At 38.5% G+C, this 15309-nt stretch overlaps 2 protein-coding genes across 3 annotated transcripts in view; one reads left to right on the forward strand and one right to left on the reverse strand.

The window, feature by feature from the left end:
• Window positions 1–9761, forward strand: prxl2b (peroxiredoxin like 2B). The gene is made up of 7 exons (XM_084928728.1): window positions 1–198; window positions 559–763; window positions 988–1039; window positions 2091–2154; window positions 2249–2324; window positions 3603–3721; window positions 7299–9761. The coding sequence occupies exons 1-7, from the start codon at window positions 136–138 to the stop codon at window positions 7323–7325; spliced, it is 606 nt and encodes a 201-aa protein (XP_084784854.1). The 5' UTR covers window positions 1–135; the 3' UTR covers window positions 7326–9761.
• mmel1 (membrane metalloendopeptidase like 1) overlaps window positions 8974–15309 on the reverse strand; it is a 20792-nt gene continuing 14456 nt past the window's right edge. For both annotated transcript variants that reach the window (XM_084928727.1, XM_084928726.1), the window contains one exon: window positions 8974–14830. In XM_084928727.1, coding sequence (XP_084784853.1) covers window positions 14731–14830 — 100 coding nt within the window. In that variant the 3' untranslated portion in view covers window positions 8974–14730. The remainder of the gene's footprint in view (window positions 14831–15309) is intronic.

Genomic DNA, 15309 nt, shown 5'->3' on the forward strand with positions numbered 1-15309 from the left:
TGTAGATGTTTTGCAACAGTTTATGCGGGTGTAACAGACGTCTTTACTGTACAGTCACTCACTCCCGAAGTTTGTCACCTTGATCTGTGAACTTAATTCGTGGTGTTTTGGAGTCTTTTACACGGCTCGGAGAAAATGGCGTCAGTCGACCTTGCTAAAGTTGGAAAAAACTTACTGAAGAGCGATGAAAGCGAGGAGGTGAGTTACGTAGATGGGCGGCTGCTGAGGGTTACAGCTGTGGGCTTTATTTATCGTTTCGGATATACTTGCTTCGCTTTTTTGTGCCCCCACCCCCTTTTTTATTTATTTATTTTTTCAATTAAGCTGTGATATGAAGTAGCAGACTTGTTACCCCGCCGAGCAGCTAAATTAAACCTGTTTCCCCACCTCCCTCCCCAGCACTGAAACAACTGCTGAGTAACGAGGCCTCTAGAGTGACATAATGATGATGTTCACTTGTGACATAACGTTTCATTTGCACATATAACACACAGGGCCAGCTCCTCATATGTTTACTGTGTGTGTGTGTTTTGCTGTTTCTTTCGGCTTGTCTTTCAGAAAGTAGAGCTCCAGTCTCTGTGGCAAGACCAGCCGGTGGTCCTCTTCTTCCTGCGCAGGTTTGGCTGTCAGGTATGTCGTTGGACGGCATCAGAGATCAGCAAACTGGAGCCAGACCTGAGGGCCAACAAGGTAGCGCTAGTGGGAGTCGGACCAGAAGAATTTGGGCTCCAGGAGTTCAAGCAAGGAGGCTTTTTAAAAGGACGTAAGCATCCTTAATCATTCAGTGCAGTGCATATTAATTTATCTTTTGGTAAGTTCTTATAAAAGCTGTCGAAAAATTAGGTTACACCAGAGTAGAGTATCAAAGAAAAAAATGGCCTTCTGTAACTGACTATAACTTCCCTGCTGAGAGCATTCAAAATTGTCACCAGCCACTCCTGCTGTGTGATTGTGAATAATCATTAATCAGCTTCCTTTTTTTTTTAGCCCTTTATGTGGATGAACAAAAGAAATGTTACAAGGATCTGGGCTTCAAACGGTGAGTGCAATAAATGTAGAGCGCTAATGTCAGTACACCAAGAAGGTTCTGGGTCAAGGGTGTCAAACACAAGGCACAAAGACTCCAATCTGGCCCGTTGAACATCTTTGGAAAAAATTGAGGACATAAATTTTTGAATTGTAACTGTATTTTCACAAGTTTTGTATGTTTTCCTACTGATAAAGACCCCCTGAAGAGACAACACCAAAGTAAATATGTAATACTTAAATGAATAAATAATTAATAGAAACTTGTGATTTTTATAGTGGGTTCACAGTAAAAAAAGAAAAGCAAAAAGAATCAACAAAATGTTTCCATTTTATAACTAAAGGGCAGTCTGTGCAATGAGCTAACAACATTTTCTTCTGCAATATTACACATTTATTTCTTTCAATTCAAGCCCAAAGAAGCATTTTTTAATCATGTAGAAAAACAGAGATGTAATGTTTAAATTACACTTCTTGCATTAAAAGATCTCGGGAATTAAATGTATAGTTAAATCTCTTTACACTAACAGAAAGAAGAGTTTCACCCATAAAGTGACAACCCTGTTCTGGGTTTTAACCTGCTGGGGCCTTTATGTGTGGGGTTTACATGCTATTCCTTGTTTTGCATGGGTTTTACTACAATCAGTGTTAAATTAACTAACTGTTGTAAATTAGCTATGCACCCCGGCAGGCGATTGTCTGCATGAGCTGTTGTCTTCGTATTTGTTACCCAGGGTGTACAGTGCTTCTTGCCCTATGACAGCTGGGGTAGTTTTCAGCACTACCTCTTGCAAACCTAAAATGGATAAGCTCCTAAGACCAATGCTTTGACCAAGATGTGATTTGCTTTAAATTGTCAAACTTACTAAAAAAGGAGTAACTTAAACAGTATTGATCTTGACTCAATTAATTCATTATAGTAAACAAATTTCACCAACCCAATCATTTTAAAACATCATCTTGGGATGTCACAACAGGAATCAAGAAAACATTCATCAAATCAAATCAAATGCACGAATATTTAATGTTCTGTAATGAAAAAGCTGTATTCTTTTCCCATTCAGGTACAACGCTTTAAGTGTGGTTCCTGCAGCATTGGGGAAAAAAGTACGAGATGTAGCAGCAAAGGTAGACATATTTGTCACTTTCAAAAATGAATTAAAAACAAAAGAGCAGTGGTACACGGTGACTTTTTCAAGCTGATAATTTTGGCTTTTTTCAGGCCAGCGCTGAAGGAATCCAGGGAAACTTCTCAGGAGATCTGCTCCAGAGTGGAGGCATGGTCATTGTGGCCAAAGGTAAACTGGGTGGACACCAGTGGGGTGGAGGGGTGCAAGGGTCCATTTTAAGATTATGTAAAAGTAAGTGGAAAGGCACTGATTGTTTAAACCTTTACCAAATAAAGATGACATATGACCACCTCCCCTGTACCCCTAATGACAAGTTTTGTTACCTCAGTCTATATCAATAAAGATGTGGTTTGACAACTATTAGCACAGGTTTCAGGTTTTAAGGGCATCCATGGTAAGCTGTATAGGCAGGGATCACCCTGGCTAACTTCTGATGAAAACCCAGGTATTTTGTTCTGGAAGCAGGCCTGAAGTATGACAGAAATGGCTCAGTTCAGTTCAGTTCAGTTCAGTTCAGAGGTTACCCCTAGTACCCATTCAGGAGATAAGGAGTTAAAACATATGAGAAATTAGAGGATTTTCCTCATAATTCACCTTGTGGTATGGCACTGAGTACAGAAAAGGTGTTCTGTCATTTTAAGTTGCATTTTTGTGGTGTGTCCTCTAGAGGGCAGTGCAGCATCACATTATGGTGATGCAGTCAGGAGCAGCATTTACTTCTAAATCCAGTTTTCCACAGGTCTGCTGACTATTCTTGCTTATTTACATGAAGTATAGGATTATTTTTCAATTGTTCGAATATATTAAGGTTAGATTCTTAGCTATATTTAAACATATAAAAGCAAATATGCTCACCAAATAAAAAGGCACAGTCCTAAATACATTACATATATACATTATAGCACAACATTAGGAAAACTAAGACTATATTAAAAGGGTTTTTTGACAGTATTCAATTGATTTTACAATACAAATAAAATGGTTGGTCACTCTAATTCTCCCTCTTAGTGTGCCAAAGTCTTTTTACGGTGCGGTAGAACAGTTTGTCCTTATGGAAAAAGGCATCTGGTAGAGTAGGTAGTGGGTCACTTTGTCTGGTGTGTCTCCCAGTGTTAAAGCCTTGGCTCCACCAAAAGTCCTTCAACACCTACACAGTAAACCATGTGAAGTTCTATTTCTATAATATTATTTTAACATTTTTCTGTGTTTGGAAGTAGTTTATCAAACAGAAGCTTTGTGTTAAACCAAACTGCACTATACATACATGTTTGAAATACTGTTCTGTGTGTGCCGTAGCATGTTTTTATTTTCATGTATTTTGCTTTTAAAAAAGGATCCCTAGTGAGGCAACCAAAGCAAAGTTACATTATTATATTGTAATAAACAGGGCCAGCAAGTTGTTTATATGATAAAAGTATCTAAGTGATTTATTTTTGCACTGCAAAGGTGGAGAAAAGGTCCTACTACACTTTATCCAAGATTCACCGGGAGACTACCTGCCTTTGGAGGAGATTACCAAGGCTCTGGGTATCTCAGCCACAGTAAAAGAAGGACAGAGGCCAGTGGTAAGGCATACCATGCATGTCCATGTTATAATTGATGCTATGAACTGAGCTGTAAAGTAAAGGGTTAAATGGGATAGAGCAAACTGGTGTCATTGTGTGTGTGAAAACACTGGACGGATCTAATCATCAGTTTCTTTCAACAGAGTCTGTTTTACGTCAGTAGAGACAAATGCATCAGAGTATCCTCTTCACAGACAATTTCACACTTATTACAGCATCTTCATGGTCTGTCAGTGTCTGTGTCAAAGGCCCCGAAACCTTTTAAACTTGACTGAAGATGATCTCCGTACTTGAAAACACAGCAGTTATTTTACAGATCTATATAATAGCGGTGCTGTAGTGCAAGCTGAAAAGCACAAGTGCTCTGCAGATTGAAATTATCACTATATTATGGAGGAATTCATATTTTTTTAGCAAGTCCTTGATCACTACCATCATCATTGTGTGTGTGTGTGTGTGTGTGTTAGATTACTCGTACAGCACAGCAGAAATGGGACATGTCTAGTAAGAGGACATGGGAATGACTGGCAGTACTGGCTGCGGTGACCATTTCTGTTGAGCTCATTGTTACCTCATGTGGTTTCCACCCTAATCATTTTGCCCTGTTTACATCCTTTTTCTTTTTTTTTAAACCCTCTGGTAGAGGCGACTCAGAATTTTCTTACCTAATGTGCACAGTGGGATTTTAAGAAGCTGGAAGGTCAGTGTTGTCATGACAGTGTCATAAATTGGTTACCACTGAGAGACAAATGATAAACAGCCTGTGGCAGGCAAACATGTTGTGAATGAAAAACAGAAACTACAGATATTTAATATTAAAACTACAACAGATTTAAAGTGTAAAACTGAGAATAGTATCTTATTAGAGCACTGTTGCCTTTTCAAAAATGGTTATACTGAGGATTTGTTTTCTATAAAATGTCCTGACTCAACCTTATTGTGTAGCGAGCTCATAATCGTCGCTTCTCCTCCATCATGCGACCGGCAATAGGCTCACTAGAGGCTCGCTGTAGCATCCATGTGATTCTCCTCATTGATTACGACCACTGTGATGAAGCGCTGCTTAGATTTCAGATACTTCAAATTTGAAGTTGAGCACTTACTTGGGAATTGTGCTTCAGCAGTAACTTCAAACCCTTCTGAAACCCTACATCGTAAATTACAGCGTAACCTGACTTGGATTTTCCTAGAAATGTAACAAGAGGACAGGGCCAATGATTCCAGTCAGCAGTAAATCTACAACAATGACTGTTGCAAAGAGAGAGGATCAAAATTCCTCCGTAATCATGAACCTTTTAAATCATGGGATGTATTTTTTTTGGAGGCTATGTAGTATTATGTAGTCTGCTTGCATAGTGATTTTTTTAACAATAACATAAGTTCCTGTTTGCTTACTGCACTACCATCATTATGTTTATATGCAAAGTCTCAGCACTTAACAAATTTTTAGTGACAGATTGTGCCTGCTTTTTAACTGTTTGCTTACTGCAAACAGGAATTTAGTATCTATTACAAAACCACTAGTTTATGTTAACGTACAAGACCCAACAACACTATTTACTCTTAAATCTTTTGAGAGATGCTTTCTGGCTGGGGACATCGCAAGAATATTGAAACAGGACTGTAATATTAAGCTACAGCCAGGCTAAATTAGCTTAATACAACACAAAGAATGGAAATGGCTTGCTGTATCCAAACTTAAAAAAAAGGTTTTGCACATCTTATTCTGAGGTGATATTTATTATGTTCCCACAGAGCCAGGCTAGTCACTTGTTAGATAAGCTAACCAGCTGCTGATTGTGGTCTTGTGTATATAATAAAAACATCCACAGGAGTAACACTATGGAGTATGTAATATGTTCTGTTTGTCTGTTTGTTAGCAGTCTAGCATTCAGAGGTTTCAAGACAAATTCACATTTTGTGTGATGGCAGATAACAATAATGAGTTGATTTCATTTTGGTGAAAATGGGATCAAGGTCAGGCCAAAATCAGTAAAAACTTTATATTACTCACATGTGTTTTGTTTTTGGATTGTCTTTCAACCTGGGTGACAGGAGTACCTAGGTTGGCTAAGCATTTGACCTTGACTTTCACAGTCAGCACCCAACGTCAAGGATGACCTCTAAAAAAGTTTCAAGAAGCCATATCGAGTAATATATATGACGCCATAACAGGCTGACATCAGCATGTCGTAATAAAAACATCATAAAACATCAAAGCTTCAGTATTGCTTCACTCTGCAGGGTGAGTTGCGCTGGCTTTGTGTTCTTGATAAGAAAGAATAATCTCAGGATTAAGTGTTCATATTGTTACACTTACAAATTTGTTTTGCAAAATCAGAGCATTTGCTGTGTTTAATGAAAATGGTAACACTTATGCATCCTATTTCACCTATTCAGGCTACAAAAAAATCTGTTTTTTTAACATCAGTTAAGCACAGCAGTTTATATGTTATCAGTTTGTAAGTGCAGGCATTGCACAGGTCTCAGACAGAAAATGCAGTGTTTTATTTTTCTTTCCTTCTCTCTTCACAAACTAAAAAAAAAAAAAAAAAAAAGCCCCACACCTGTCAGTTTTTATCAGTCATTGACAACAATAAATCTGAACTTTAATGAAGTAAAGGTCAGATCAGCAAACTGTTGTTTATCTCCTGTACAACCATTTTCATTCAACTTAGATTCCCCCCGCCCCCTCCGGTCATCCACATCCTGATCGCTGTAGCTCTGAGGACCTTAGATATACTTTGATATACTTTGAGAAACTCTGTGTCAGAGAATGAGCCGCATTAATTGCTGTGTTGGTATAAGATATAAGAATTCAGTTTGATTTATAAGATTTCAAAAAAAAAAATGTGGCCTAGGTTTATGTTAGTGTATTCACAAAACAAACTGCTCACAGATCATGGGTCTAACACTTTAAGTTCTGCAGGGTTTGTCCTGTGATCGTCAGGGCTTTCGACATGACCATCACATCCAGCACATGCTCTTCAACCACTTTGCCTCTGAGCGCTATTGCTCGCTTCCCACAGAATCCACCGTGTCGAAACTATTGCAACATGTCCCCATGATCTCTGACGACCAGCCGATGTCATCTCTGCAACCCACAACAGAATAGACCTTGTTATCTCTGAGGGGTCAAAATGTGTCAGGAACGAGTAAAAGTCACAAGCTGAATGTCTGGTTTGGAAAGGCCCGGGCAATGTTTTGTTAACAGAGAGAGGTCACAGGCTGGTCCCGATAAAACCACTAAGACCACTCATGGGTTTAGAAGTAATGTCTCTCCTCAAACCTTTCTGTTTACTTTGGAGGTTCTTCTATTTGTGCCCAGGTTTGGGAACTCTCAAACTAGATTTCCCACAAGAATGACTCGTGTTCTAACTTGAGCAATCACTCTGAGGGACCGCAAACAAGAAGCGGTGTTTAGACAAACAAGGCTTCCTATTGATGGAGCGTTATCCACAAAAGGTGATCGGTGAGCGGCATCTTTATCTATGAGCTGCTGCTTCTCCTAAATACATGGCTGAGGCTCATTATTTATTGTTCTCATTGTTTAATGCAACTTTGTCATCTGTTGCAGTGCAACGATGATGTTTGTACACGATGATGATGGAGCTGCTCTTTGTACCTCAACTGCACGTCTCGCCTCTTTGGAAGATTCATGAAGTGGGATACCGTTTAAAATGATTTACAATGAAGTATTAAATCACTACTAATATTCCAGTGCCACAGTTTTTAATCTATTGTTTGTTTGTTTTTTAATAAACTGTAATGGTTTATGGTACAAATAGAGTGCTCTAATCGTTGTTTTTACAACAGCTGGTATTTTACATTTAAATTGTGTTTACATCACTGTGATTGTCTTTTTTTAATATCCAGTTTATAAAGAACAAGCTTTACTTTGTATGTGTCTAACAATATCTGCTCATTAAAAAGCCTTTGACTTCATTTAAAGACTTTCAAAATGGGTCAGGAGGTATTTGACTTCTTGATATGAGAGAAGAATTGTTTTCATTAATAATTCAACACTCTAGAGGCTGTTTTAGCTCACTGGGTACAGCAGGTGACCCATATGTCATAAAGCTAATGCAGAGGTCTGGGTTTGACTCTGCTCTGACACTGTTCACTGCATGCCTGTCTCCTCTCTTCTGCCTTTTCTTCACTGTCGTCTCAGGAGAAAAGATAAAAATCCACATAAATTTACTTTAAAAACAAAATCTAAACTGACAGGGCTCAAATATTAACACATACAGCTCTTTTTGTTTATAATTTAAAGCTGAAATTGGCTCATTTTGTAGCTTTACTTTATAAAAAATGTCACTTCTGAGTCATTTTATGCTCATATATTAAATTTACTATATATAATTTTTGGACAAGTTCACAAACCTGTAACATAAACTTAGATTCAGACGATATTTTATTCCAGACTCTGACTTCCCTTTTTCATACTTTCAGAGATATTATTTACTGTTCCCTGTTCCCTTACCCTGTATGTGCTGTCCTGGCCCAGTCCTTTGCCTTTAAAGGCACTCTGTCATGATACCTAACACTGGTCTATTTCCTCATGCATGCACTCCACTGATGTTACTGAGTTACTCTCCTCATATTATGGTTATCTTGCATTTTATGAAAATAATATTCAGTTAAAAGTTCAAGTCTTCCTCTCCTCTGTCAGTTCCTTGAGCCAGGCTGTGACACAAGTAAGAGTAAACAGTAAACAAATCTATTTTTTTAAGAGTTTATTTAAAGTTGAAACGTTTAGAGGAACGAGTGGATCACCAGGACTCAGGTGATGGTCTGCAGGCCGAGTCTGTTTATGTGTTTTATTTATGCAGAGTCTTACTGTTCAAGAGTAACTTGGTGGTGAGTGATTATAATTACTGGCTTTAAAAAACAGTTACAAACTGAACTGTACTTCTTGTCCAGATTGTGTAGTCTTGGTGCCATTTGGAGGATTTTTATTGCAGCTGTCTGACAGAAATTGTGACCTTCCTAACCAAGTCGGCTCACTAATAATTTAGCGCTCTACCTTCCTGTCAACAAATGGCCTTTCCTGGCTTCAGAAAGAGAGATAGGGACGGCCTTAAGCTAGCCATGAGGTTTATAAAGGTAGTGCACAAACCGATGGGTGATGCAGTTGTGGCTGTGTCCATCTTTTAGTCTTTTGCAGTTTGAGAATGGTTTCTAAAAGATTTAGTCATGTTTTATGTTAAAAAAAATAAATTGCACTTTTAAAGGAGAGACTTGAGATTGCGCCAGTTGAGACAGTCACTTTAATGGCAATAATAACATATCTGAGTCACAAAAATAGCAGTCTAGATAATTACATAGCAGCAGGAACATTCATAAAACATCTTAAACATCTGGAATCTTGCAAAGCAATAATATTTCATAAATATTCATTTAGCTAAATAAACTCTAAATGGGTATACAGGTTGAAACATGTTCATATATAGCAAAAAATGCGTTTCTAGTTGGTAATTTCAAAACGACACAATTTCACAATTTAGGTAAATGTGGTGCTATAACTAAGTGAAGACACACTTTCTTCTGTACCTGATTTTCCTCCGTGGAGAACATCAAGCATCTACAATAACACGTTTTATTTGATATACCCTTGTTCAGTTAACAACTTGTTGCACAAAACATGAAGTTTAAACTGTTTGTCTTCTAACCATCTCCCAGCATCGCTTTAAAATGTGCGATGTTGTTCAAAGGAAACATCTGACATTTTGAGAAAGTTAGCAGAGGGCTGATACCTCACTGGGCTCGGCATAAAAAAACACTTGAAACAGAAGGAAATCGCATATCAGTCCAAAGGGAACTAAAATTGCCTAAAGCTATAGAAAGAAAACGCCCTCTCTAGTAGTTAAAAATGCACCTGTCGGTCACTCTGGTTTTGTGACCCTCTACTGCTCTTGGTTTAAATTATGCTTACAGTCTGACATGTTCAAATGCTATCACACAGTATCACTCTGCTTCTCTGTGTTATTGTAGGCTCTTTACCTTTGATGCTATATAAATAAAACGTAATTAAAATTGACCAGAGTCTGTCATGATTCTTTCCTACTTCGCAATTCATGTTGATTCACAGTTTCATTTGTACTCATATTTGTTGGTGACATACAGAAGCTCATCAGCTGGCACTTCCAGGACTTTAACAAACTTTGGGAGTGACCGTTCACCGTATGTCCATCCATGTACCTTTGATTTTCTGCTGGAAGCTTTCCGGTAAAGAAAGAACAGAAGATGCTAACAACTGTGGACTGACAGCTGTCGAGCTTGCTCTGGAGGAGCACAGAGATTGGCTGAGAGTAGCCTTTTTTTGACTTTTGACTGGCCACGGGAACCTGGAGTGCATGGTCTTCACCAAATACCTGAACTCCTGCCAGTGCAGTTTAAGTTCTCCTCTATCTTTTGTCCTGTCTTCCTTCTCTCACCCCAACCGGTTGCGGCAGATGGCCGCCCCTCCCTGAGCCTGGTTCTGCCAGAGGTTTCTTCCTAATGTCGCCAAAGTGCTCGCTCATGGGGGGTCATATGATTGTTGGGTTTTTCTCTGTATGTGTTATTGTCAGTGATGGGAGTAACGGCGTTACTTTTTTCAGTAACGGGTTATCTAACTAATTACTGTTTCTATCGTTACAACGCCGTTACCGTTACTAACAACAAAATGCGGTCACATTACTATTTTTCAACAGACGGTTGAAGCTGTGTTCAGCTTACCGCATCTTATATCAGTTGCACGGAAGTAGCTGACTACGTAAGTAATCTGGGCGCTACAGCTTTAAGCAGCTGCGCGCGCTCCCGCTGACGGTAATCATGATCACTTTCTAGCACAACACCTGGAGCTAAGGGGGCAAAACGATCGCATGAGTGCTGCTGTTTGACTGAGGAAGAATAAAGTAGTCATGGTAAGCCAATCACATGACCACTTAAAGACAAACAAGGTGATATATACCAGTTTTTAAATTGTGTTGATAGGCCACGTAAAACCAGAGTCATGATAAACAATATATACCTGTGTTTTTCCTGAATAGTTTCATCACGTTTACTGTCTAAGGACAGCGCTAGTAAGCACTTGCTGCTTATGACCAAAAAATAATAATAAAAAAAAAAAAACCCAGCCCCTTCGTGTTGGTGGAAAAATGCACCATGTCGACCAATCAAAAAATGATATGGCAACATGAGATTTGGTTGTTTAGGAAGAGGGGGAAGTTTTAGGAGTGACAGCGAGAAAGAGAGAGAGCAGAAAAAGAGAGAGAGCGAGTTTTGAGATGTGAGAGATTTGTGACGTTTAGCGTGTTTGGAGTGTGTAGTTAATGTGTCTTGTGGAGTTAGTGTGTAGTGTTGTGGATAGTTTTGTGTTGTGTGTCAGAACAATAAGGTGACTGCTGTCTCCTAGACAGAAACAGGAGTGATACACCTGCTCTCAGACCTGCAGGTATCAGGCCGTGATGTTCTCCTTTATAGTGGACAGAAATATTTGGAGTGGCACAAATAATTTGTGCAGCATCTTATTGAATGCAGAACAGCTGATTGTTATGTAAACAGTTTGAATGGTTATTAAAAAAAAAAGGGGTAAAAGGTAAATGGCTGCAAATAACTTTGTTGTTTGCAAAACTTGTGCATATGATTTAAAATGGACAATTTATATTTGCATTTAAAGTTCTGAAATATGATTCATTAAACATGTTTTTTGGTTGTTACAGTAAAAAAAATATAACTTTTTCTACTCTGATTTTATGTTTTTTGTCTGATTTTAGATCAATTGTGTTAATACCGTATGTCAACATGAAAACATAACTGTAAATTCAGACACGTGAGGTTGTGCTGAAAAGAATGATACCAAACAAGGCAAAGTAAATAGTTTTTAAAGGTGAAATGTGGAGGGAAAATCAAAAGTGGTTAAAAATGACCAATTATACCCTGGACCCCAGAGGGTTAAACATTTTTTTAAAGTAACGCAATAGTTACTTTTCAAGTAATTAATTACTTTTAGAATCTTGTAACTCAGTTACTAACTCAGTTACTTTTTTGAAGAAGTAACTAGTAACTATAATTAATTACTTTTTCAAAGTAACTTGCCCAACACTGGTTATTGTAGGGTCTACCTTACAATATAAAGCGCCTTCAGGCAACTGTTGTTGTGATTTGGTGCTGTATAAATAAAACTTAATTGAATTGAACTATCAGTATTTTATCTCTCTGGTTCAAAAAACACTGAGAACTGAGGAATGATAAAGACATTATCCTCACATCAGGTGACATCAGGTTCAAGCTAAAATAGCTGCACAGTGGCGAGTAGGTATCCTGCTCTGAGCAACTGTCCTGTCTCTTTGTCCCAGCTCTGCTTTCAACTTCTCCAGCAGGACCATTCGTCCCTCCTGCCTGTCCGCCTGCACCCTTTATCTTCTACATGACTGCTCCTGGTGGTCCACTATGGGTTGGCTGTGTTAGTTTCTGGCCTCCGTTGGGAGAAGATTCTGTCACAGCTTATTCAAACTCTAACCCTTCTGTCATTTCAGATCATGCTATTACCACCTGCCCTAGGATAACCCCTGCCTTTCCCGCCCTTGCAGTTACCAGTTCACTCAACAAAGTTATTTGTATCTTTCTCAGCGCATATATATAGTAGACTGCAACTATTGTGATTATAGTTGATTTTGAGCCACATTGCTAGCTGATTTTCAAACATTTTTTTTACCCCCCAGTTGTGCCTCTTTTTGATTCTTTGGCAGGTTTTGTTTTTTTAATTAACTTTTGCTAAATTTGACTTAGAGGTTTGCATCCTAACTTTATGTTGTTTAGAAAATTTTGTCAGAAGATTTAAAAAAAAATTACTGGTAACTATTTCGTGTTTCAAGGTTTACGGGGTTAAGAGACTTTAACTATTTTGTCCTTTGCCTTTTTTACCCAGCTGTGATAAAGTTGGGTCTGGCTTAATTAAAATATAATACATAATGATTTTAGATACAGCCAGGGTTATTAACTGTAGCCAAGTGATTGTTGTTCTCTGGGAAAATCTTTAAGTATATACAGTAGCTGTAATTTCTAGTAGACATCCTTGTGATTAATAAATGACAAAGGTGCTGAAAGGTGAATTTTGTTACCATTAGTCAGATGTAACTGTTTCCTCTTTGTTATTAAATGTGAAAATGAATACCTACATGTATATATTTTTTAAATGCATTTCCCAAAATGTCAAACATTTGTCTTTGAGATGGCAGCACACTGTCATCACTTAGATTCTGGGGACAAATCTCTCAGTAATATTTCCTCTCCCCCCCTGCGTGAAACAACAGTTTTTGCCAGTACGCGAAGACTGAGACTGACTGACTGAAAGTATAAAGCTTCAATATGCACATTCAATTTAGCAGCCTCTGTTGAGACCTAACAGTCGTGTTCAGTTAACCAAGGCCACCCTAAATGTGACCAGTGACAGCAAACATTCAAAACCGTCTGTGTGTGTGTGTGTTGTTTGTGTTTGAAAGCTCTCTCCAGCACAAAAATGTCGGCTTACGGCAGCCAGTGTCTCCATCCTCTTTGATTCTCCTGTCATTACTTGTTAATAAAGGTAGAAAATAACAGTCCTGGCCCTGGCCATCTTGTTAATGACAAGCCCCATTGTTCAGTGCGAGCTTGTGGATCAGCTACAGCGGTCACCGCGCTCCATCCTTTCATCTCATACGACACTGATCAATGCAAGATCAGAAGAAAACCACTTCATCTGCTGCCTGTCCAAGTGTATCTGAGGGGGTTTTCTCCTCATTTCAGCACAGCATGTAATTGGCTACGCCCCAGAGGCTAAATGTCTGTGTGAGTTTTCACTCATGTCGGAAAGAAAGCGCACAAAACTAAAAACCCAAGTACTATTTTGGGTTAAATGTGAACTTACAGATCTCACACGAGTAACATTATTTTATAAAATGAATGTAGGTTCACGTCATGTTAAGGATTTTGAGCTCAGCTCTTTAACCTCTCAGCTTCAGAAACACATAACAACTGGGGTCTAAAACAGATTACAGTCATAAGTGGGAGTAACCAATAATGCAACTAATATCAATGTCACATCACTCGACCTCCAACAAATCCTGGGTTTTTTTTTTCTCACGATCTAAAAAGGAGCAGGCCACAGCAAAGTGTCATGACATACAGTACATGTATATAGTACATTTCCGTGGTAGAGTATTGAGTAACAATCATTTGCAAAATGTGGCAAAGAAACTTAGAAAACTGCTTAGCCAGCTTTGAAAATGTTAAATATTTATCCATGCTGTAAGTGTAAAAATGCTAAACGCAGCAGCTCCCTCAGAGTGTTAATTTAAGGTTAAAGCTGCAAAGATTTAACAGTCTTAAAGTCTTTAAGCAATTTGTTTTCATGTAACAGTGAATGACCAAACTCTCAGAGTGTGACTAATTCTTTTGTAGCTTTGCATCAGCAAAGCCGTAAGTTCTCATTTATTTCATGCTCTTCAGCCAGAGTCAGATTTGCTCACCATTATTCCTTCTGAAGTGGCACGATGTCTTAAAAACAGTACATCAGATGAAAGGCTACACATTAAATTACAAAAATCCACTTAAGATTTATAAGAAGAATTTGTTCAACAAATGCTCGCTGGGCATTAAGCCTTTCAAAAAGTCTCATCTTTTCCATGTAGCCTTTCCATTCATGTGCCCCGATGTGGGACATTAAAAAAATACAAATAAAAACAAAACAAAAGGGAACAACTGACCTCCTCATCCACTGACAATAATTCAAACTTGATAAGATACTCAAGCAAGTTTCTCTTTTACAATCTGCGTGCTTTAAATTTAAGAACCTATGGAGTACTGAGGACGCCAGCCGTTTAAAAAACACCTACGGTACCATATATGCACGTGTCTGCGTCATCACTCGGCCCCAAACATACTGGAATAAGTCATGAGCAGGATATCTCTGTGGGTTTTAAAGTACAACTTATTCTTTTGATTTGACTTGCCCATGCTAAGAAAACCAACAAATCTCAGGAGTTCTACCAGACCCGACATTTCAGCTCAGGGTTCATTGGACTGCCTTTTTGGCACTGAAAGGCTTCTGAGAAAGCTTCAAAATTCTGGAGCGATCCAAGGACCCTGAGGACAAAAGAAAAGCAGAACATCAAGGATAATAAAAGCTAAAGTATGTTGACGGTGTTAGAGGAGCACCGCTGAGTGTTAGTTCAGTCTCCAAGTACTCATTTGGATCAACAAACTGAGCTACACTGCACCAGTACTTCACGGATATATCCTTTGTCATGACAAGTGGGAGTATCAGGCTTATATTTTCAGTATGGAAAATCTTTAAATTGAATAAGGCAAAGCAGAGCTGTTCAGCTGAGGAGTGCAGTTGCACTCAGACGGGAGGAAAGGTCATAAAAGGTCAGTCATAAAAGCACAACTATGTTTTACAAAGTGTAAATAAGTGATAATTATACTCACAGTACCTCATTTTTTGAGCCACTTCCACACTTACCCGCAAGCTTTAACCATTTAACACCAAGTGTATCATGTTTAATACATTTTTGAGACTTCTACGTCATCAGTGTGAGCCCATGCTCAAAGCTGATTATGGA

This window comes from Perissodus microlepis, chromosome 5 (genome assembly GCF_051167445.1).
Source record: "Perissodus microlepis isolate ML-2025 ecotype Zambia chromosome 5, ASM5116744v1, whole genome shotgun sequence".
Taxonomy (NCBI): Eukaryota; Metazoa; Chordata; class Actinopteri; order Cichliformes; family Cichlidae; genus Perissodus; species Perissodus microlepis.